At 36.5% G+C, this 25,827-nt stretch overlaps 1 protein-coding gene across 1 annotated transcript in view; it reads right to left on the bottom strand.

Moving 5' to 3' along the window:
* Naaladl2 (N-acetylated alpha-linked acidic dipeptidase like 2) overlaps positions 1 to 25,827 on the bottom strand; it is an 879,343-nt gene that overhangs the window by 637,736 nt on the left and 215,780 nt on the right. Inside the window, exon 3 of the mRNA XM_035451347.1 lies at positions 9,340 to 9,841. Coding sequence (XP_035307238.1) covers positions 9,340 to 9,841 — 502 coding nt within the window. The remainder of the gene's footprint in view (positions 1 to 9,339; positions 9,842 to 25,827) is intronic.

Below are 25,827 nucleotides of genomic sequence, written 5' to 3'. Positions count from 1 at the left end.
CAGTCGCTAAAATCAATAATTAATTACTAGAAACTCCAGAAACTCTTGTATGAATATGCTTCTTTTGGGTATGTGCCTAAGAGTGGATCTGTTCAAGGATGTTCATAGCAGAACTATTTGTAATAGCCAGAAACTGGAAGCAGCCTAGATGCCCCTCAACCGAAGAATGGATAGAGAAAATGTGGTACATTTACACAATGGAGTACTACTCAGTGGAAAAAAACAATGGAATCTTGAAATTTGCAGGAAAATGGATGGATCTAGAAGAGACCATTCTGAGCGAGGTAACCCAATTGTAAAAAGACAAACATGGTATGTACTCACTCATATGTGGATTTTAGACATAGAGTAAAGGATTACCAGCCTACAATCCACACCGCCAGAGAAGCTAATAAACAAGGAGGACCCTAAGAGGAACATACATGGTCTCCTGGAGAAGGGGAGAAGGTCAAGATTTGCTGAGCAAATTGGGAACATGGGAAGAGGGGGAGGGAGCTAGGAGAATGAGAAGGGGAGAAGAGGAGGGATGCAGAGGACATAAGGGAGCAGAAAGGTTGATCAGGGGAAGAATAGATGATAACAAGAATGGAGATATCATAATAGAGGGAGAAATTTTTGGTTTAAAGAGAAATCAGGCACTAGGGAAATGTCTGGAGATCTACAAAGATGACACCAGATAACAATCTAAGCAATGGAGGAGAGGCTCCCCTAAATGCCCTCCCCTGATTATGAGATTGATGACTAACTTATATGCCATTCTATAGCCTTCATCCAGCAGCTGGTGGAAGTAGAAGCAGACACCCACAACTAATCACTGAACTGAACTGGAACCCAGATGCAGAGAAGGACGAGTGAAGAGCACAGGGGTCCAGACCAGGCTGGTGCAACCCACAGAAACTGCTGACCTGAACATCGGGGAACTCTTGCTCCCTAGACTGATAACTGGAATACCAGCATGGGCCTGATTCAGTCCCCAGGAACATGGGTTTCCATTAAAAAAAAACCACAAAAATCTACAGGACCTCCTGTAGAAATTCAGTACTTATCCCTAGCATAGGTGTGGACTTTGGGAGTCCATTCCAGATAGAGGAATACTCCCTGAGCCAAGACACACTGGGGTGGGCTTAGGCCCTGTCCCAAAGGATACAATAGACTCTGATGACACCCTATGGAAGGCCTCACCATCTAGGGGGAGCAGAAAGGATATGTGATAGATAGGATTTTAGTTGGGGGCGTGGTAGGGGAGGACTCGTGGAGAAGGGAACTGGAATTGTCATGTAAAACAATGCTTTTTCTAATTCAAATTAAAAAAAATTGGAAAAAAAAAGAAAATCTGGAAACTCCAAATGAAGTCATCATTCAGGGAAACGTCACAGGCTACAGAATGGGAAAAGATCTTTAACAACTATACATTCAATAGAGGCTTAGTATCTAAAATATATAAAGAACTAAAAACAAAAACAAAAACAATAAAATTGGACATCAAGAAATTGCCCAATTTTCTCTGAGATACCATCTTACTCCTGTCAGAATGGCTAAAATCAAAAATACCAATGACAGTTTTTTCTGGAGCGGATGCAGAGAAAGAGGAACACTCCTCCACTGCTGGTGGGAGTGCCAACTTGTACAGCTACTGTGGAAATCAGTATGGCAACTCCAAGAAAATGGGAATGAGTCCACCACAAGATCCAGCAATTCCACTCCTAGGCATATACCCAAAAGAAGCACATTCTTATAACAAGGACATATGTTCAACCATGTTCATAGCAGCATTATTTGTAATAGCAAGAAACTGCAAGCAGCCTAGATGCCCCTCAACCGAAGAATGGATAGAGAGATTGCGGTACATTTACACAATGGAGTACTACTCAGCAGAAAAAACAATGGAATCTTGAAATTTGAAGGAAAATGGGTGGAACTCGAAGAAACCATTCTGAATGAGGTAACCCAATCACAAAAAAACAAACATGATATGTACTCACTCATATGTGGACCTGGTTTATGTAGTCCACTACATACATAGTAGTGACCATGCTTTATCAGAGCTGTTTTTAATGATGTTGCTCAGAATGGTTTCCTCCTAGATGATGACTGAGACGCTAATTTTTAAAAAAATGGTGCCAAGTACCACAAGAGTAATAGAACTGTGCTGTTTTCTGGGATTTTGTTTTTTACTTTTTTGTTGTTGTTTTTTTGTTTGTTTGTTTTGTTTTTTTGTTTTTGTTTGTTTGTTGTTTTTTAAAATGGAGTGTGCTGGACGTCTCTACAATTTTGTTCAAAGGACTTTAGAACCTGGAAAAGCTGTTGCTGATATTGCTGCATAACATAATGCCATTATTGATATATATATATATATATATATATATATATATATATATATAATTGAAACTCAAATATGTGATGAATCCAAGGTGTTTCAGTGAGTGCTCACCTGTTCATGCAAATTTGATTTCATCTTTAGTAAGTAGTAAAGTTATATGCTTGCCAAAAAAAAACAAATAAGTGACACACTGGAAGACAAATGTCACACAATTTCACTTGTGTGTGTAACCTAGAAATGATGAACTTATGGGAAGAGAGAGCAGAATTGTGGCTATTAGGTTTCAATGTGGGTCTTTTAACAATGGGGAAATGATTGCTTTAAGGATATAAATCTGCAGTTGGACAAGAGGCATGGACTCTCTGAAATCTTGAGGTCTACTGAGAGCATGATAAATATGGTTGATAACAATATGCTATATGTTAAAAGTTGTGAGATAGTATACTTTAAATGTTCTCAAAACAAAAATGATGAATATGTGTGATATAACATGTTAATTGGTTTAATTTAGCCATGCCATTTTGAACATACTGCATTCTGTATCACAATTGTGCATGACTTTATTTATGAGCTAAATAAATTAATGAAAAAAGAAACAAAAAAAAGAAATTGCCCAATTTTAAAATGGGTACAGAACTAAGCAGAGAACTTTCAAAAGATGAACACAAATTAATGAGAAACATTTAAAGACATCAATATTTTTAGTTATCAGGGAAATATAGATTAAATTTAGTTTGACATTATATCTTATCCCAGTCAGAATGATCAAGATCAATAAAATAAATCAAAGTTTACAGTAGCAAGGATATGGAGTAAGGGTAAAACTCCTCATCTATTGCTAATGGGAGTACACACTTGAACAGCCACTATAGAAATCAGTGTGGTGATACCTCATTAAGCTGGTAACATCAACCATAAGATCTATCTATATCACTTTCAGACCTATACCCAAAGAACAGTACATCCTGTTGTAGAGATACATGCTTCTCCATGTTTATTGCTGTCCTATTCATAATAGCCATGAATTGGAAATAGCGTATATGTATATCAACAATTGAGTGGATAAACAAAATGTGATAGATACATTTATACAAGACAATATTATAATTGGTAAAACAACAAAATTATGAAGTTTTCAGATTGGTGATATTTTGTTTCTGCTTTAACAAATAAAGCTTGCCTGAAGATCAGAGTGTGAAGTTAGATACTAATTAACCATAGAGACCAGGAAATGTTGGCATACACCTTTAATACCAGCATTCAGGAGGAAGAGGCAGGCAGATAATCTATGAGTTTCAGGACAACCCTGGGATACATGAGATTCATATGATCTAACAGAAACAGAGCCAGGCAGTGCTAGCTCACACCTTTAATCCCAGTATTTGGGAGTAACATGTATTTAATCCCAATACTAAGGACATGGAGCAGAAGTGATAAGGCTCGTCAGAGAGAGAAATATAAGGCAGGGGGAGACAGGAGCACATCGCATTTCAGTATGAGGATTCTGTAGAGGTAAGAACTACTGGCTGGTTGTTCTGTTTCTCTGATCTTTCAGCATCTACCCTTATGTTTGACTCGAGGATTTTATTAGTAAGACCAATAAGAATTTGTATTATATTTCAGTAAATAGAATTAGAAAAAAATATCCTGAGCAAAATAACACAGACCCAAAATAATAAATATGTGGTCATTAGCTTTTAAGCCATCATATGCATGCTACAATCCATATAACCACAGAAATTAGGCATTAAGAAAGGGCTAGGGGGAGGGTGGAGGATACTCCAAAGAAGGGTAAATAGAATATATAGTAACAAAGATACCAGAAGACTGGAGGAGGAGTTTTGAATGGGAAGTGTATTGATCAGAGTGGTAAAAGATTTTATCCAGGGAGGGACAACTATAACTAAAGGCAAACTGAGAGGTATATGGAAACACACAACTTCAGGAGCTTCCTAAAATATGTACACATATGAAAGAAATGAAAATGGGTCACAATATAATGGAGGATTCAATACTTCATCTAGACATCTTTGCCACCATGTGAAATTTCCAGTACCTGGAATTGGTCATATATCTAGTTGAGTCATAGACAAAGGGGGCTCCCTGAAACCTCTAAACAAATCAGGCTATTTTCAAAGTTATTGATTACTCCCCATAAATTGATGTTGAAACCCTACTGCTGAAGATAACACTGACATATATATCATTTAATATATGGTATTTGAGCTGGGACCTAATTAGAGCCTTCACCACTACTGACTAGTCTTCATGGTACATAAAGTTACTCTGAAGGCTACCAGAGAAGGAGAGTAGCCACCAGCCAAACTACAAATGCTGTGAATAACAAGGGAGACATGTTTGTAATATATGCTAATACAATAGTGGCACCAAATTGCGGGAGTAACCAACCACTCTTAGATTAGATTTAATGCCCACTCATTAAGAAGGAAACCATGCTTGACACTGTTTAGGTATCAATGAACCTTAGACTGGATAGGCCACGGACCTACAAAACAAACAAACAAACAAACAAAAAACACCATGGTACTGTTCTAATAAAGGAACATAGCAATCAAAGGAACCTTAGAAACATCCTGCTATACCCATTGCTCAGTCATCATCAGAGCAACTTTCTTTTGCAGTCGATGGTAACTAACAGAGATCTTCAACTGGACAATATTCAGAGAGAGCTCCCCTGAGAGCTCAGGAGACCATGTAGAAAAGAAAGCAGAAAGATTTTAAGAATCAGATGGTATGGTAAACACTAAGGAAATGATGTCTTCCTTATCCAACAGGACAAATGCTTATATAAACTCACAAAGACTATGGCAGCATTCATGGGGCCAAGACAGGTTTAAGCCAGATAGGGTCCCAGTAAATATAGAACGAAGTGGATCTTCCCACACTAAACTTAGAAGTTATCTGCTATTGACACCAGCTTTCATTAAAAAAAGTTTTCTCCAATGGAGTTTCACTGAGTTCCACAATTAATCCAGAAGTAGATGGCCAACATAAAACAAATTCAGTGGTAGTTTTATAGTCTTTTTTTGTCTCATATTGCTATTTTCTCATACTTCTTTTAGAGTCTTCTTTTTTCTTATTTGGGCAATTTTTTTAACCTTACTGGTCTTTTGCTTTTACATTATAGTTCCTAATTTTGTATTTTTATGTGTTCTGTGTGTATGTGTGTGTCCTCAGTTTTTCCTTTCTGTTTTTGTTATGGTGTATTTGCTTTCTTAAGGGAGAAAGGAGCAGAGGAGGTAAAAACTATCAAGGAGGAATTGGGGGATGGGAACAATGATCACATTGTATTGTATGAGATTTAAAAGTATTAAAAAGTACATATATATATGTATGTTTCAATATTGTCTCAAATTAAACATATTATTAAATATACTTCTAAATACCATTAAAGATTTCAACATGCTTTTTTACTTTTGACTTATGATATTTATCTTAATTAACTAACTTTTGCTATGAGTGGGATCCAAGAACTCACATACAGTAGTAATGAATTTTATACTGAGCTGTAACACAAGCCCCAATTTCTGTTCCTATTTCACAGATTTTCTCATGAACTTCCCTCTACTTTGACACTAAAGAGCTCCTCATTGAATTTCTTTCTTGGTGGTTCTTTGTACATTTTGCAGGGAGTCATCTAACACTCAAGTAGAGTGGTTTTGTGTTAATTTGATATGAATGCCACACTGTCCTTTGGATCTTGACACACACTTTTCACAGTCCCTAAACACCATAAGCATCACCACTTTTTAATGCATGTTTTCTTTCATTCATATTAAACTGGAGATGGTTGGTCCAAGTATCACAGGAAGATATCTCAGGTGGCAGTCAGATACTGTGTCAGGTCCTTTAATGTGATGTCAATGGTAGATCATGAAACCTCACACCTCCCTAAAGATGTATTAACAATGAATGGTCATTTGGAGATATTTGTTTTATTTATTGTTATACCTATCAATAACTTTTCAATGTTTTCATGATCAATATGCTTCACTCATTCTCCTGGAATTAACTGGCTTATACTTTGTTCACCCAAGCTATACTTGGGTAGAATTGATTCTGTGTTTCTTCCTTCATTGTCCTAGCTGGGTTGAGGAGAATACAAAGTTGCTCAAACCTCCATAGGAAAGTTCACACAAGGGTGATCATATCTTGGTCAAACAGCCAAGTGGTATGATCAACCAGTGGATTTGGACTGTCTGTGCACCATGAGAACAAGAAATACAACCCTATAATAATCATGTTCTTACCTTAAAAGACTTGACTCTAGGATAATTTTATACAGACATTTCCTCAACTATGAATCCCTTTTCCCAAGTAGCTATGACAAGTTAAAAAGAAACCAGCATATAATTTAGAATAAGCATGTGGTTTGCAATATTTTTGAGTAAAAAGGTGTCATTGACTGGGAAGATATTATTCAGATAGTTAGTATAACCATATCTGTGCCAAAGCACTATTATCTAAGAAAACTATTGGAATAAGAAAAAAAAACATGACTATTTTATACAGCATAATTGAATATTTGTATTCACATATTCAGTTTTGTGGCATTTTCCTGTAGACTAATCCCTGGTGAATATGTATTTGGGGGCTATGTTAGATATATGACATTTAGTTGATTTCCTTTTATTTAGTTGTAAAATCAAACCACTCTCCTTAAAATTCCATTGTGGGAAAAATAATTTTTCTTATTTATGTATTTACATTTTTACCATCATTTGTTTATTTGAAATAAGGATATTAGCAATCTTTTTAAAGTATCTTCAGTGCTCAAAAATAAACAAAAATAATAAATTGTTAAGAAAGAAAATATATATGTAGCCTAGTTAGTAAATATAATGCAAGCAGGAAATCCCTTATGTCTTCATAAAGGCTTAACACTGACTAATGCCAATGTAAAGAAAAAATTGTGTTTGAGGCTATGAACTACACACTATGCTCATAAATTGAAAACTGACACATAACTTGGGAAAGAATGTAATTATTCTTAATGTTAAAAAGAAATTAATCTCACGGGTCCCTTGCAGAAGTTACTTTTACAATATAGCCTAGATTACTTGCTGAAGTGAACACAGCCTTATATGATTCTATTTTTCCTGTTGTATTTGTGAAATTGTATCCCTCAGCCAAAAGCATCTACTTGGAAAAAATTCTTACCCCACTTCAGTCTCTGACACTGCTAGGAGAAATTTCTCAGACTCCTAGTCAACCCCCCTTTGGATTCAGTTATTGGAGGAAATTCTAGGACCCTGAGGGAGCAGGAGGAATCTGGGATGCTCTGCTTCTCACCATCTATAAACTTGCTATTGTCTCCAATTTAGATTGCATCCTGCCTGTACTTGTGTAAGCAGAACATTCCAGTTTCCACCAGGTTACTTCCTTGGGTTTACTTGTGGCTTCATTCTGGGCTGCCTCACTATTTTCTGATAAATTCCACATTCTTCATCACTGATGGAATAACAGGCCTGCACTGAATATCCATTGCTGGGAGGCTGACTAGAAAAGTAGTTTGGTCAATAATGTCCCTGTCTTGCAAGCATAAGGATGTGACCCAGACATGACTACAAGTGACAGGTGAGGTTTCAGTATAGGGAAGAAGAAAAGAGAATGACACCTAGGACTTGCTGGTCAAGTAGCTGAGTAGATAAACACCAGCTCCAGAAAGAGATACACTGTCTCAAAAAGAAAGATGGAGAACAAATAATGAAGACCCCTAATAATGACCTTTGGCCTTCATATATATATATATATATATATATATATATATATATATTCATAAACCATACACAACATATGAAATAAAATAAAACATTTCAGTACTCATTGCTTGAAATTTTTGAGGAATTTCCTGATGTGTAGGTCAACTCATAACTACAATAGACCTTTATAAAACACAATTTTTAACTCAATTCAGAAATTTCACATTGGGAAATGCCATGGAAAACTTTATCACCTACCAATTGCTCTGCCCAGGATGTTTAAGCAGCAGTGAAAACCAAACAAGCTGTGCATAGGAACTGTATTCCCATTTGTCACTTAGACATGTGTTTAGGGAGACCATTAGAATTCATCAGTGTTACTACATATCATACATCTTCAGTGTAAATTTTCCCAGTAAGATCACTAGACATACACACTTGCCAGCAGCTATGCAATTGTAAGTCATTGTGACCCACAGCAAACATTCTGGGAAAGCAGTACTGTTGGACTCTCTCTGGGTACAAATAACAAAGGATTGTTTGTTTCTCCTAAGTTCTTGGAAGACAATTTCCAGGTTTTCTTCTACATTCATTTTGCTCTCTATGTAAACTATGCACCAATAACAAAACACAATTGTCAGCTTGTCACATGTTGTAGAACATTGGCACTCTTCCTGACAACTCAGATTAAGTCTTGAATAAAAAGAGTTTACTATAATTTGATTGAATAACCAATGCTTTCTGGTCCCATTGCTATGCACTAAGTCACCATCAATAGTGAAAGTATTTGGACTATCTGATGGTTGGAAACTAGTATGTTTAAACATCGAGTGCCTACTTGAAGGGTGAAGAATGCAAGGTATCAACAGACCCTATTGGCCCTGTGAGTAATTGATGGCAGTTATCTCATTCTATAAAGCATATGTATTTCAGTGTGGTGCCATTAAAATGTGGATCTATATGACAAATATCCTAGTTTTTATTACCTTTATTTCAAACCATCTTTTTAGATCCACATGGCCTAACAGGATTTCTCAAAGGGAGAAAATGCATAGACTAGAGTCTTTTAGTTGCCATGGTAGTTATGGTTACTATGATCAATTCATAAAATCACATCATAAAATTGTATTACAGACCCATAAACCTGAAAATGTGTTTCCTTTAATAAATTTCTATTCCTGATGTAAGTTGTGCCCACCCACTTGACAAACTTACTTACCCCTCCAGTTCAATCTCTCTTCAGAGCTGTACTTTCCAGGAAATGCATCCCACTACATTCCATTTCTCTGCACCTACCTGAAGGATTTCTTAATATCTTCTGCTTTGATTGTGTTGAGAATATCCTGGTATAAATGAGGGTCAATTGATCTTGATGGTGTGGCGTCAGGAGGGCAATTCGTGTGTGCATAATAACCTATTAGAATTCCAAAAATAAATAGAATGGTGGCTGTGCAAATTAATTTTAAAAGGTAGCAAAAGTTGCAGTGGTTGCTCTTTGGTGTAGATCTTGTATAGTGGGTAACATAGTCAGACTCTTCTTGAAGTCTCTGGAACCTTCCTTTTGGTGAAGTTGCTGGTTGAATGGAATCAAGGTGTAGGTTCAAAGTTTCTGACTGCCCCAAGTTCTGAGTCTCAGCATTATCTGGTTGGAACTGGTCAAAGGCAGGCTCTTCCAGTTCCTTCTCCATATCCCACTCTAAATCAAGAGCAGTGGCTTGGATGTCATCATTGTCTAAGTACTGTGAGTGTCCTGGGGTTCTTAAATCTGCATTGACCTTCTGATAAGCCATCTTTTTACCTATGGAAATAAGAGAAAATGAAAATTATGTTACAATAAATAAGTAGTTTATTTTAAATTAATGTAAAAACAAAATATAAAACAAAAAGTCCATGTAGGTGCATAAAACTTTAATGATTAGTTAGTGTATGGACAGATGGCTTAGGCATGTGTAGCTCCAATATGAGAGCATATGTTCAGACACTAATACTCAGACATGAGAACTGAGCATGATGGTAAAAATCCTACAATTGTAGCACTGGGCATGCAGAAATATGGAATCCTTGGGACTTGCTGGATAGGTGTCTTAGAAAAATATGAATGCTCAAGACTGTGTCTCAATAACAAGAGCATGTAGGCATGACTGATTTTGAACCCTGCCCTTCATATGCATGTGCATACGTGTGCATATACACCCCCTATCTTTAGTAATTGAAATAATTTCCCTATGGAAAGCAACATTTAATAGTCAATAATTTACTTATACTTGTCTGTTTAATATAGTGAAGAAAGATGATATAAGCAGTAAAAGTTGAAAGTACTTGGTAGAAATCCTGTTTTAAAAGCATTAAAATATACACATACACAACTGATCTCTGTAGTTGTGGAGAGTGACAAGAGTACACAAATGCGCATAATGTGTAACAATGAAGCCAATGTTAACCACATGTTTAGAAACCACTGCAAACAATCTATGGACAAGTGCAATGAAGCAAAGATTTGATCTCTTAGGAAGAAAAAAGAATAAAAGACCTTAGGATAATTATATGCACTAGTGCTGCTACGGAGAACAAAAATGAAAGACTGGAAGAGGAAAAGCAGCTTATAGAACTACATAAAGAATGATTGAAGAAAAGGGTTTGACAATTTTAAGCTGGCAGACACGATGAAGGTATTCCCAGGAACGATGACATGGACTGGCATCGATCAATGAAGTTTAAGTAAAACCCAGTATGGCATGGGTCCAAAGACCAAAGCCTTTGCCAGCTTGGGAGGTCTTGGTCTCATAACCTTGCAAGTGGCAGATGGAAGCTTTTCTCTCCCACAGTTTTGGATGACTGTCCATTCTGTCCTGCAGAGTGGTTTTAGGATAAGTCAGCTAATTAACTGTAGGTGATCTCAGTTCTGTAAGCCATTGGAGCATTATTGCTGCAGATTAACAATGTCTACAGTGTTTACACATACATTTTATATGTACTAGATTTGTCATCCTAGCTGGATGCTGAGGTCCTTTGCCATGCTTTATAACATTTCTGTATTTTTTTTATTTCCCAGTGGAAGAAATAATTTGCAAAGCCCAACTGATAATTTGAAAAGTTCATTCTTAATGATAGTCATTAGAATGAAACCAGCCAATAGAACAAACCAGCATTAACAAAGATTAAAAACCAAGACTTCATAAGAGAATATAGTATCAGCCACAGAATTCTGACATTTTACAGGTTGGCTAACAGAGACACAAATAATAAAAATGCTTTGAATTTTTAGGAATAGTGCACATAACTTAATATTCAATCATGCACAACAAAGATATAGTTCTACAATTTCCATATACTATTCTGTCAAATAAATTCATTCTCCTCCAGAATTGACACTAAACTGAATGTGTCATTTATATCAGTCATTAGAAGAAACAACGAAGGTAAAGATGGATGTGTTTTTTTACCTATAAGGGAAACAAGACAATTAATCTTAAGAGACAAATGCATACACAACATAGAACAAGCAAAATGCTCTTAGTTGTTCTAGTAGAATCTATGGAAAGAATGAATTTAAGATTTCTTATTATTAATTTGTTAATATTATTGATTAATTCTTTGAAAATTCATATAATTTATTTTGATCTTATTTACCTGCTGAACCCAATTCCTTCTAAATCTACCCCCATGTCCCTACTCACCCAATTTCATGTCCTATATTTAAGCCCAGTGAGTACAATTAATCTTGGGTGAAGGGCTAACCCCAGAGCAGGGTCCTACGAAGGGCAGGGTCATAGAGCCTTAAAGAAACCGAATATATTTTCCCCAGAAGCTTAACTTGCTAATGGGTCCTCAGGGGCGCCCATCTTACAAGACTCCATGCTGAGATTTTTGTCTGGCTGGACAAAATCTAGGTATTCTTCATGCTGTCACAACTGCTGTGAGTTCATACATTCAATGGCCCTTCCATGTCCAGAAAACCATTTTATTGCAGTCATATATAGCCTATGGCTTTTACACACTTTATGTTCACTCTTCCTCCAAGAGCTCTATGTCTTGGGGAACAGCATTTGCTACAAGGTCCCAATTAGTGATAAACACTCTGCAGTCTTTTATTCTCTGTGTTTTGACAAGTAGTGGGTTTCTGCTAATCACCATCCACTACAACAAGAAGCTTCTCTGATGAGGGTTGAGAGATGCACTATTATATGTGAATAATTCCAAGTCATGAAACTCACTGTAATGTGATGTCAATTTAGTAGAATAATAGTAGTGGCTTATTCCATCAGGCATATGACCTATGTAGTAGGCACAGGCTCTTTGCTCCAATTATGTTGCCAGCTCTAGGTTCCACTGAGGTGATTTAGACTCAAAATAACAAACTTCACTAGTTTGGGTTTTTTCCTCATATGTGATGTATGTATTGAATATTCAGATACATGTGTTTCTTTTGGAATATCCATAGAGGTCAGGGAACTTGTGAGAAAGCACAAGGGAAGGAGTCTCAGGGGAGATGAGATATAATATAATGGTATAAAGGGATAAAGATAGGGTAATGGAACTGGAAGAGTTAAATTGAACAAGGATGGGAGGAAAGGGTAAAGGAAATACACAAGACACAGTAATGGACACTAAAGACCTCTTGAAATGTAGCAAGAAAATTTACTACTGTAGAAGCTTACACATAAACTTAAAGAATTTAAACCAAGTTATCCTATTACAAAGGAACAACAACTCTACTACTAATCACAGTCTTGCAAATACAAAACCCAGTGCCAGGATTATTTCTCTTTAAGTTGTTAATCAGTGAAGTCCCACAGAACCCCTGATATTACAGGTAATTGACATTGTTCCTGCTTAACTTTTATGACTGGGCAGTACCCCCATATTGATGAAGATACCAAATATTTGGTTCAAAGAACAATGGAAATAATTATTTAAGAATGAATATTCTTAGGGTGGGAGAGATGGTTCAGAACTTGGGGTTTGGTTTGTAGAACACACAATACTGTAACTCCCATTTTGGTGGATCTGACACACCCTTCTGGCATCCACAGGCACTTGACACACATGAAGCACAGACAAATATTCAGGCAAACACTCATGCACAATAAATAAATAAACAAATAAATAAATAAATAAATACACAAACAAACAAATCTTACAGCATAGTAAACTCTCAATTGTTTTTGGTCATTATAACCAAAGGGGATGAATGTGAACAGGAACCAAGGCAGGAAAAACATTGCAAAGGCTCAAAAAGAATGAACATGGTTCATTTGCAGCTCTTAGAATGGTATGATAGCCAGGGATGCACCACATGCCACAGGTGCTGAGATAAAGCTAAGAAAGACAGCACTGAGAAATGGGAGGGGATTCTCTGCTCTTGGGGGTTCCATCTATCGAGTTAACATGGCAACAGCATGAACCTAAGCTTAGCTACTGCTTGTAGTTTTAATTAAGAGAATCAGAAGCAATGTTTCTAGATTTAGAGGCAAAAATAATAAAGGTAAAAGACTGAAGAAATATAATGAATTATATAATGTAGCATAAATATCTAATTCTGTCAATCATTGTAAATAGTGAGAGAAGACTGTAAATTGGCCACACTATGGCTTGGTTTTCTTTTCTTAATTTAAATTTAGTACACTCTATTGTATTAATGGGAAATGCCCCCCATAGACAGCTGAAGGTTGCAACTTTGTGGAACCTCTGGATATATGGGCAAGAAAGCAGACATGGAGACATGGATACACTATTGAAGATTATACTCCTGCCTTACTTCTGCTCTCAATTTTCCCCCCTGAGCCACAGAGATGGAAAGAACCATGCAGCTAACTCCTACTGCCACAGAGATCCTAGCTGCACAGACTTCTCCATTTTGATGGATTACGTGTCCTTGAACAATGAACTAAAATAAATCATTCTTCCTTTAAGTTGTTTCTTGTCAGGTATTTGATCATAATAATGACAGAAGAAACTAATAATGTCTGTATATCAAAACAGAAGCATGATAATATTAATCATAACCATGCAGTTGTTTGATAGGTATTAGAACATCAAGAATGGTGTCTTGTGTTTCTTTTCTTTCTCTCATTCCTTCACTCCTGACTCTTCTATAAAACAATTTTCCCCAAAAAATTTAAGAAACACATCATTTGCATAAAGTTTTTGGTCTTGTTTTATTTATTTTTTGTGGCTCTGTGCTTGCTTTCTGTTTTACTTATATCAAAATACGCAGAAAAAATGAATGACATATCAGGTTATTGACAATTTTTTCAGACAGTTTAAGTGATGTTTGATGAAGAAATACAGGAGGACTCAAAATAATATTTTGTGTAAATGGTGTGTTTAACAAAATATACTAGGTAGTCTGGAAATTCCAAAGATAACTGAATGAGTGAAAGACTTTCTGTGTCATAGCACACAGAGCAAACCAAAGTCCAAAATAGAATCCCTCATTCGTACAGTGTAAGGTGGGCTTTGCGACAAAATCCTCTAAAATGGTCTGAGTTTTTATAAAATTATGACTACAAATTAGGTGATAAAGCAATGATTAATAAATACCTCACAAACAGATTTATTTTAATGTACTTTATAAACTTCTATTGCTTATCACAATGGAAGTAATTCTTTCTTTAGCTAAAACATAAATAAATTGCTACCCTACTGGCATGACACAAGATTCACTACTTATTTCCTCTTGGCATTTTATACTCATTTAATCTTGTTAACATTACTTTCTTCTTTCCTCTAACTTCCAGACTCTCATTTTCACTTTTCACACTTCCATCCCACAAATTTTTCTTTCCAGTTTTATCTCATATGTGTTCTACACACCCCCCGAAGCCTATTTGTGTATTTTCTCTGTAAATAGTTATGTTTCACAAGGACAATTTTTTAAAACATATCATATGCTTTCAATCATTTATACCCGTTGTCCTTCCATTTCTGAACACTCTCCCTTTTACCCTCACACATTGCTTTTACAATTTTAATTATATACAATTGATGAACTTGCTCAGCCATTGTCTCAATGAAGTTACCCTGGCTTTTCTCACATATTGCTGAATAATAATCTCTTTCTGCCTTCCACCTATCTCTCAGTTTTTAGTATTTAATGTGAACATGGCTTGTCTCAATGAAGACTTGGCATATGAAAGCTAAGAAAGAATTGCGATAATTATAATTCTGACCTCTAATATAAACATTCAAAGTCAACTCTCTACAAGTCATTTAAAAATGAACTGAAAGGGTGAGAGCGAGTTTTCATCTCTGACTGACAATGGGCTTTCTATCACATGCGCATCAGCAATTTAACGCTTTTCAAGCATCAAGCAGAGCCATCAATTAGGATGTAATGCAGATACAGATATTAAGTCCTCACCATGATGGATGTCTGGCTGACATCCTCACTACCACTTTTAGACTCATTACAAGCTAATAATTTTTCAGCAAACTCTGTCTTCTGGTGGAACACTACCTGGGTCAAAGAATGTTGAAGACACTTGATGTAATAAACACCAGAAGCATTTCCGGAAAATTGTCAAGGAAATGAGTATGTGATAACATATATAATGGAAGATTTTAATCCTTTACATGGAAAAACAATTATATTTACATTTATTAAATATATATATAAAACTTACTTTATTCATAAATCTATAAGTATAAATGCAAATGTGCATACATATTTTAAATTTACTAGTTCATCTTAAAATTTTCTTCTCTTACAGAAAAATATTAAGGACTTATTACAAAATATAATATTTATGTATTTTTCTCTAGCTTATTTTCACTTAATACATATTCAATGAACCAAATGAAACAAAATTGAAAAGTAAACTCCAAATAACTAAAATTCTTGAAATATGTGCTATTTTGAGAAAATGTGATTCCTTCCTTCCAAAGAATGTATTTCTCTGTAAAATAAAACAACTGTACTCTGACAGGTAAGTAAATGGCATAACACATTTCCTTTTACTAATACTTTTGAATTCCAGAGTGAAATGGAAATGTTTTTTATTAAAAAGATAAACTGTAGATATGCATTATGGTCATAAAATTGCTACTTAAACTTCTTATGTTTATAATACTGAGACATCTGATCCACTTAACTTAGTGTGTCTTATTACTTCTGTGGCCTGATCCAAATAAGGGGGAGCACATGGACCCCAGACTGATGTCTGGGAGGCCAGCACAGGACTGACCAGATCCCTGAATGTGGATGTCAATGAGGAGGCCTTGGCACTCTGCGGGGCCTCTGGTAGTAGATCAGTATTTATCCCTTGTATAAGAAAGGACTTTGGGAGCCCATTCCACATGGAGGGATGCTCTCTCAGCCTGGACACATGGGGGAGGGCCTAGGCCCTGCCTAGGATAATGTGACAGAGTTTAATGATCCCCAATGGAGGGCCTTATCCTCCCTGTGGAGCAGAAGGGATGTGTGGTAGGGGGCTGATCGTGGGTGGGGAAGGTGGGGAGGGAGAAGGAGAAGGGACTGACATGTGAAGCAGGCTTGTTTCTAATTTGAACTAATAAATAATTTCTTGGGTTAAAAAAAGAACAAAAAGTAATAAGTACTGGTACATCAAAAAATTCACACTGGTATGATTACAAAAAGAAACACACACACACACACACACATAAACACACACCCTCACTTACCAATTACATTAGGTAGAGTAATAAAAACAATACAACATAGCAAGAATCGAAACCATTGGTCATAGATAGCTCTCAATACCATTTATCTAAATTGTCCAATACAAAGAAAAGACTAACAGAGTGGATGTGAAAACTGGATCCATTCTTCGGGTGTAACAAAGACACACAGCTAAACATCAAGGATACACATTACCTAGGGTCACGCGTTGGAAAAACTTATTCCAAGAAAAGGGACATATGGAGCAAGCTGCTATGGACACTTTCATATCTAACAAAATAAATAGAAAAATAGTAAAAACACAGATACTTTTAAACTATGTACACCACATGTCCTTGTTAGATTTCATTGCTGTGCTAAGGCTATGACCAATAGCAACTTGGGAAGAAATTGGCTTATTTTTCTCATATCTACTCAATGCTCACATGCATCACAATGGAAAGATGAGTCAGGAGATCAAAAAGAGAAGGAACATGGAGGCAGAAACTGATGCAGAGGCCATGGAGTATTTGCTTGCTTTCCCTGGCTTTCTCATCCTTCTTTCTTATAGATCCAAGGGCCACCCAGTCCAGTCCAGTGTTGGCAGATGACATACAGTGGGCTGGGAGGAGCTCTCACATCAATCATTAATATGGAAAATGCCCCAGAATATCAGTTGAATATTAGGTAGGTATTTTCACAGTTAAGGTTCCATTTTCCCAGCTATTTCAGTATCAAGTTGAAAAAAAAAAGAAAAAGAAAGTAAATAGCCAGTACACCCATAAATCTCCCTGGGAAAAATACAGAGTGGTATAGATAAAGCAGTAGGATTTGTCACATTTCTTCTAGTATAAATTTCAACAATATGCATACTCTCCATATTGTGACATTTGATACATTTTTAAAAATCTGTTTTATGCAAAGTTAATACATTCTTTTGATTTCAACAAATCTTCTTTACTTAGATAAGATCTTCCCATATTAGCATTTTAAAATTCAGCTGTTAGAACACTTTTCATTCACATCCACTTTTACTTCTATAAGAAAAATAGATTTATATATTTATTTTTGGCAGCCTTAATAAAAAGCAAATCATCAAGAAGTAATAAAAAACAGAAAAGAAAAATAAAAATGATATGAGTTCAATTAAATTTTCAGACTAATATTAACTTAGGTCAATAAAATTTACAGAACTGGGGAGATGATTTAGTAGGTAAAATGCTTTCCATTTGAGTATGAAGTATGAGAACCTGGATTCAGAAATCTCCCACTTAAATCAAAGACAGACACAGCAGGGAATACCTGTGACCCCAGGCCAGGTGATGCTGAGATACAGAAATTCTTGAGCTCAGTAACCAGTCAGTCTTATACTACCAATGCAATTCAGGTTCTGTAATAGTCAGAATATGGCAAAATAATGGGGAGGACAATGTAGGGAGACATCCAGCATCTACTTCTGGTGTCCTCAATTGTACACATAAGCATGTACACATATATGTGCATACAACTAAATGAACATGACTGTATATTATATATACACATACACAAACATATAAACCTAAGGAAGTTTCATATACAGAAAATAATATATTAGCCAGGCGTTGGTGGCACACACCTGTAATCCCAGCACTTGGGAGGCAGAGGCAGGTGGAACTCTGTGAGTTTGAGGCCAGCCTGGTTTACAGAACGAGTTTCAGGACAGATTCTAAAACAATACAGAGAAACCCTGTCTTGAAAAACAAAACTAAACAAAAAGAACATAATATATTTAAATGCTGTATCTCACATTCTTACTGACTGAAAAAAATGGTAAATTGCATAGATGTAAGAGGAAGTATAGTTATGAGTTGGAATTGAACGGTACAATATAATCTGTGCAAGCTTCAAGTCTATTCTAACACAGTGGCTATCAAAACATTGAGAAAGCAGATAAATATTTTAAAAATTTAGACAATAAGTTATATATTTCTTATTCTACTCAGAGGTATGATCAGAATATTCACTCTTATTGAATAATCAGAAGGAGAAAAATAATATTTTAAAGATTTCATTTTGACTGTGGTCTGCATGTCTCTGTGGGAGTATGTGCGTGTAATTGTGGAAGAGGAAAGAATGGATGAATTCCCTGGCGCTGGGGTTCCAGGTAGGTGTGCTAGAATCGTAACTCAGGACTTACATCCTCTAAAGCAAGTGGTGTTAAAAACTGACTTACCCTTCTATCCCTACAAGGAGGGAGTTTACTATGTCAGCATTCCAACTTTGTAATTTTTCAGACTAACATTTTATATACTAATACTATTTCAATCAAATCCTGAGCACAGTGTAATTTAGGATAACTCTTTAATAACTTCATGTCTAAACTGCATATATTTAAAACTTTAAGTAATCATACATTAGATTTGCACTTAAAAGTAAATGTGGTATGGGTTTACAAGCTGAAAACAGTATAAATTTCTGCAATTGACTTACTAAGAAAAGTCAACATGTAATTTTCATAAAATCAAAGAAAAGAGAGACATCTGGACCTCAGAACTTCTGTGGAATCTTTTCCACTGTGTGAAGATGTGTTACTCTGATTGTTTTAATAAAAGTCAAATGGCCAATAGCTAGTCAGGAAGTATAGCAGGGACTTCTAGACAGAGACATCTCTGTGAAGAGGAAAGGTGGACTTACCAGCAAGATGGAGAGGAAGCAGGATGGAAAGTGCAGAGTAAAGGTAACCAAGTCACATAAAAGCATTTAGATTAGGACAGCCCCAAACCATCTTTAGCCATCAGGGAAACGCAAATAAAAACAATTCTGAGATACCATCTTACTCCTGTCAGAATGGCTAAACTCAAAAACATCAATGACATTTTATGCTGCAGAGGATGTGGAAAAAGGAGAACACTCCTCCATTGCTGGTGGGAATGCAAACTTGTACAGCTACTTTGGAAATCAGTATGGTGGTTTCTTTGGAAAATGGGAATCAATGTTCCTCAAGATCCAGAAATTCCACTCTTGGGCATATTCCCCAAGAATGCACGTTCATACAACAAGGACATATGTTCAACTATGTTCATAGCAGCATTATTTGTAATACTCAGAACCTGGAAGAAACCTAGATGCCCCTCAACCAAAGAATGGATAAAGAAAATGTGGTACATTTTACACAATGGAGTACTACTCAGCAGTAAAAAAACAAAGACATCTTGAAACTCGCAGGCAAATGAATGGAACTAGAAGAAACCATCCTGAGTGAGGTAATCCAGGTGCAGAAAGACACGCATTGCATGTACTCTCTCATAAGTGGATATTAGACATAAAGCAAAGGATAACCCAAGAGACTCTAGGAAATAAAGAGGACCCTAAGAGAGACATACATGATCCCCTGGAGGAGGGACAAAGGACAAGATATCCTGGGCAAATGGGGAAGAGGTAAGAGAAAGAGGAGAGGAGAGGGGAGGGAGAGCAGAATATCAGGGATCAGGAAGGTCAAGTTGGGGGAAGAACAAAGGAAAGCATGGAAAGAGATACCTTTATAGAGAGAGCCATTATGTGATTAACATGAAACCTGGCACTAGTGAAATTTCCAGGAATCCACAAGGATGACGCCAACTAAGAATTTAAGCAAGCCGGACGTTGGTGGTGCACTCTTTAATCCAAGTACTTGGGAGGCAGGGGCAGGGGAATCTCTGTGAGTTTGAGGCCAGCCTGTTCTGCAGAGGGAGTACCAGGATAGGCTCCAAAGCTATACAGAGAAACCCTGTCTGGAAAAAAAAAAAAAAAAAAGAATCTAATCAATAGTGGAGAGACTACCTTAAATATCCTTCTGCTAGAATGAGATTAAAGACTACCTTAAATGCCTTCATACACCCTTCTACACCCTTCATATAGTAGTTTATGGAAGGAGTAATCTTAAGCAAAGATTCACAGCCAAGCACTGAGCCGAACTCCTGGCATCCAGTTGTGGGAGGTATGGTGAGCAAAAGGGTCAAGACCATGCTGGAGAAACACACAGAAACAGCTGACCTGAGCAAGTGGGAGCTCAGGGACCCAGTCTGATAGCTGGGGAACCAGCATAAGACAGAACCATGTGCTGAACTTGGGTGTCAGTTGGGGATTTGGTGTTATCCCTAGTGCATGAATGGGCTTTGGGAGTACATTCCCTATGGAGGGATACTCTCTCAGCCTAGATACATGGGGAGGGCCTAGGTCCTGCCCCAAGTGGTATGACAGACTTTGATGATCCCTCATGAGAGGTTTCACCCTCCCTGAGGAGTGGTTGGGTTAGGATGGGGAGATGGTGGGGGGAATGGAAGGACTGGAGGGAGACGGAACTGGTATTGGCATGTAAAGTAAGATTGTTTTTTATTTAAATAAAAATTAATTTTAAAAATATGTAGATTAATAGAAATGGGTTAATTTAAGTTATAAGTACTAGTTAGGAACAACCCTAAGGTAAGGCAGAGCTTCTATAATTAATGTCTGTATGTCACTTTTTATGATCTGGCAGCTTAAAGAAAATTCTGTTTATACAGAACATTAAAATTCAGCTCTAATAAAAATGAAATATGACCAGGTACCTTGTCTTATTAACAAGAACTTAGATATAATGAGGAATGGAGTCCTGTTCACAAGTCGTTCCAGAGTGGGAAATGCTTTGCAAGTCAATAGTATGGCCACATAGGTAAGTAAGAGAGAATTTTGGCTAATGTTTTATAAAAATTACCATGTCTGGCTTGCAACAACCAGTTCCAAATCTACTACAGAAATGAGTTTATCTTTAGCCCGTTCATAGAAAGAATATTTACAAAAAAGAAAAGAATTTCCTATAATGATAAGTACTTACCTTTAATAGGCCTAGGAGTTAAAAATATAATCATAAACATACTACATATATTTATCTATATATTGAGTCTGTTTATTGTTACATGTTTATGATTGTTTGCATGTGAATGTATTTATAGTGGCTTGCTAAAGATGACTGACTTGATTTACTGGTTTAGGTGCGCCTAACTGTATTTTAACTCAACATAAAAGATGCCTTATTGGAATTAGAAAGACATTCCAAAGCTTTCTTTGTTGTAAAAGTTATTTTACAAGTTGAATAAATAAATCGCTCTAGTAGATTCATTTTACAACATGAGGTAGACTCTCAATTTCCTGTGGCAGTTCTATAATAGAATCTTTAAGTACAATGAGAAAATATTGACAGTGTTTCCTGGACCTTTGGATGGCAGCTAGTTCATTGGTTTGAGAGGACTGAGTTGAACAAAAGGTATGTCATGCAGCTTCTTCACTACTACCAAAGGTGCTATGACAAGGAACTGTATTAGCACTCATAGGAATTTCAGGATCTCAGCTTAAGAAACCAGTACTATTGGCTGCTACTAACTTCTATGGAAGAAGATTCACTCTCTTTTCTTTGAATATACAGCCAACCATTGGTAGATTTCTCATTCTGTGGTAGATAGCTCCACACCCGAACACATATAGGCCTCACTGTGATGATAAAGTTGAAAAAAAAAAAAGTGGCTTTGTTGAGCGCTGTCAAGATAAGCCACTAAGAGATCACTGTGAGCAACAGCTCTAAGGCAAGAGGCTTATTGAGCAAAAGACCATCTGGGAGTGGGAACACGAGAGAGCGATAGAAACGGACAGACAGACAGACAAACCCGGGACAGAGGGAAGGAAAAAGACAGAGTGGGTGATCTGGGGTCGCTAGGCCTTTAAGGGGGAATTGTTGGTAAGCAAATTAAATGCCTGGTACCTTGTGGTATGGATGTAAACTGCTGCAAACTACAATGAAAGGCAGACGCCAAACACACAACACTCTAATAGTTCGTAGCAGATTATAATTTTTTAAAAAGGGACAACATGTTTGGCATGGGCTCTTTTGGAGATTTGGTTAGAGTTGGAAGTAAGTGTATATGATCCTATTTCAATGTATACATTTATGACATCCCCAACAATTAAGAAAAATGTTAAAAGTATATTTTGTAATATTTTAGCTGTTTTAATAGTAAAGTTCTCTCATTGAAGTAGTAGTCTATTTTTTCATTATTTTTTTAAAGTTAGCATTCATAGGAAATGGGTTCCCTTGTAAAATTTCAAACACATATGTGTACATACTATTTTTCTCACCTTCCTCCCCATTATCCTTTACAATTCATCTTGCTCACTCCTGCTCAACTATCCCCCATTTTTACCCTAAATAGCTCTTCCCCTTTTCTTCTTTCATTCCATCTGTACACTGCCCTCTTTTACTTTAGGAGCACCCCCAAACTAAAATCACCAGACACAAAATTATCAGCATCAACCTTTTTGTACAAATAAAGCCCATGTACATACATGGCATGAATTTTTGTTACTGAAATCCTTAATGATTTCAACTTGAGAGAAGGGTAAACAAAACTGCAAGAAAAGTAATTCAGGAGATGTTTCCATGGTTTAATTTCTCACTACAATGAGATTATTTTTCATTTGTGGTTTTGTCACATGGCATTAACTACAGCCACCATCTCTGTAAATGTACTGAGCCCCTTATTTAATTGCTTTCCTGTATGTCAACTACATATAATGAATGCTTTACTAAATGTATAAACTATGTACAAAGTAAAGGGAAATTATTTTCTTTTCTTTATGTTTTAGGAAAACAATGCCAAACTGCACTCTAAAATGTGTAATATTATAATAGGAGGTATTATTAGGGAGACTAGATAATGAAATTGGGGAGCATACAGCTAAAACTTTCAGTTACCCTGGTTCTTGCTAAATGGCATGTGAAAGAATGCTTATAGGAGGTCATACCAACAAGCTATAAATTACAAAATGCACTCAAAACCAGTTGAAAGAACACTGGTGTAATCCCCCTGGCATATGCAAATTTGTATTAAACTGCTTACATATGTATGACAATCTGCCAGTTCCCTGGGGGGCCTACTTCCTTTTGGGGCATGAATGCCCCTGCAGTTTGTACATGTCCTAACTGAGGGGGGTAATTGAACCCATTACCATGTAGCTAAAATAGGGTTTCCATATCACAGGGACATAACAGAATTTAGGAATGGGCAAAAGTAGAATTCATTAAAAGGAACCAAAGAAATATTAAATGCCCTGTGTGGGGTCTTAGATGAGCAACTACAACATAAGTAATAATTTTAGTTTCTATCCTGTGAGTTTAACTCAGTAAGATCATAAAATTTTAATTTAGGACTAAGTAACAGGCTCTTGTCTCTTCCCATTCTTCTAGGTGCTGTTTCCATATCATGAGCACTGAACTACTAAAGTATCTTCTTTTTATATTTATTTATCATTTGCCTTTCATTGTTTCTTTTAGATCCTGCTATCTTACTTCTACAGAATTTATATCCATGTTTCCTTCAGATTGTTTGGCATGCTTTATGTCAGAAACATGCATTTCTGAGATAAATATAACCACAAAACCATGGAATAAAAAATAGAGGGAAAATCTTAATGCTTTCTTCTAGATGGCCACTGTAAGTGGATGTTAGGTGTCTGTAATTTTAAATGAAGTCATTTGCAGAGTGAAGGGCTGTCTCTGTGGTCTTCTCATGCAGAAGTCAGTCTATTGGGTCTTCTCAAGCAGAGATCCTCTCATGGAATCTTTTCTAGAAGAGATGTCTAGTGGTTTTTTAACACTATACAGCATACTGGATCCCTTAGAGTCCTGAAAGTTAACAATGTGCTATAAATCCAGAAGTCTACTGCCTTTTTCTATTCCTTATTATATTGCCCTACAACTATAAACTAACTCTACTCAACTGTAATATTTCCTGCTTTACTCTTAGATGTCTGTGTCTGCCCTGACTAGCATCACAGGAATCTCTATCTTAGGCTCTTCCACTGTGCTTGGCAGCCAACCAAACTTTGGCAGCTTTGATTTTGAGAAAGAGAGACTTGCTTTCAAGAAAGTGTTCTAAGGAAGCAGACCATAACCACTACTTTATGCTCTCAACATTTTCAAAGTCCTCTTTCCTCCTGCTACCCAGGACATAACAAAACAATGAGTCTTGGAGCTTGGCAGTTACCGCTCTCATTCAGCCTATCATTGACCTATTTTCAGTCATTAAATACCTTGATTCATCTTGTCCCTCTCCTACGATGTGTGGTTTGTACAGGGTTGAGAGGGTCTTAAGGGTGTGAAGAGTTAGCACATCCACACAATCATCACTTCGCTCCTTGAGAGCTGCCAGAAGGAGTCTCTTAGTTTGAGAGATACACTGCAATCTTTTATCCTTTTAGCTGGCAGGAATGATCTTAAATTGTTGCTTTTTGATGGAGGCTTTGGATTTCAAGGGACAGCCAAAGATTTTTATCTTCATAAGACCACCAAAAACAATGTCTTCTACATTTTAAAAATTTTGTATTGGCTTACCTTTTAAATATCTTTATTTTTCAAAATAGTACCAATAAATTTCTGGAAACAAGAAATGCATTATTCTAAACTTTTTGTTATAGGGTTTTCCAAAATTATAATATGGAAGGACAATTCTAAGTCAAGATTTTCAACCTTGTCTCTCAGAGTCTATAAGTTTTACTAACTAAACAGGCTGTTCCATACACATTTTGGAATTTTTACTAGGAAAAGGTATTTCCTGTAATTTTACAATGGTTAACTGCCAGGAAAAGCCATCACAGAGGGAAGCAGTTTAAATATAGTGTATTTATTTCTTGTGAAACTATGTCACACAGAAAACTGTGTCATACAAACCACCTCAAATCTAAATTGGGAATATTCTGAAAACCAATTCTTTTCCTAAAATCTCAAAAAGAACTGGGCACTGGTGGAGCATGCCTTTAATCCCAGCACTTGGGGCAGAGGCAGGCAGATCTCTGTGAGTTTGAGGAGAGGCTGGTCTACAAAGCTAGTTCCAGGACATCCAGAGCTGTTACACAGAGAAACCATTTCTTAAAAATGAAACAAATGACCAACAACAATGAAAAAAGACACACGAAAGTCAAAATAAAAAATTATTTTTGCTATTTCAAATTCTGGGACCACAAGGGTAAAACTTGTGATTTAAACCAAAGCATGAAGATGAAGGAAGAGATTAGTTGTAGATTACCTTCTTGCTGTGTGTCTTACAGGACAACTATGTACAGTGAGGCCCTGAGTGCCAGAACCACATCACTGAGAAGGGAGGCAAGATGACAAGATC

The sequence above is a fragment of the Cricetulus griseus genome, assembly GCF_003668045.3.
Source record: "Cricetulus griseus strain 17A/GY chromosome 1 unlocalized genomic scaffold, alternate assembly CriGri-PICRH-1.0 chr1_0, whole genome shotgun sequence".
Taxonomy (NCBI): Eukaryota; Metazoa; Chordata; class Mammalia; order Rodentia; family Cricetidae; genus Cricetulus; species Cricetulus griseus.
This window is presented reverse-complemented; position numbering and strand designations above follow the sequence as displayed.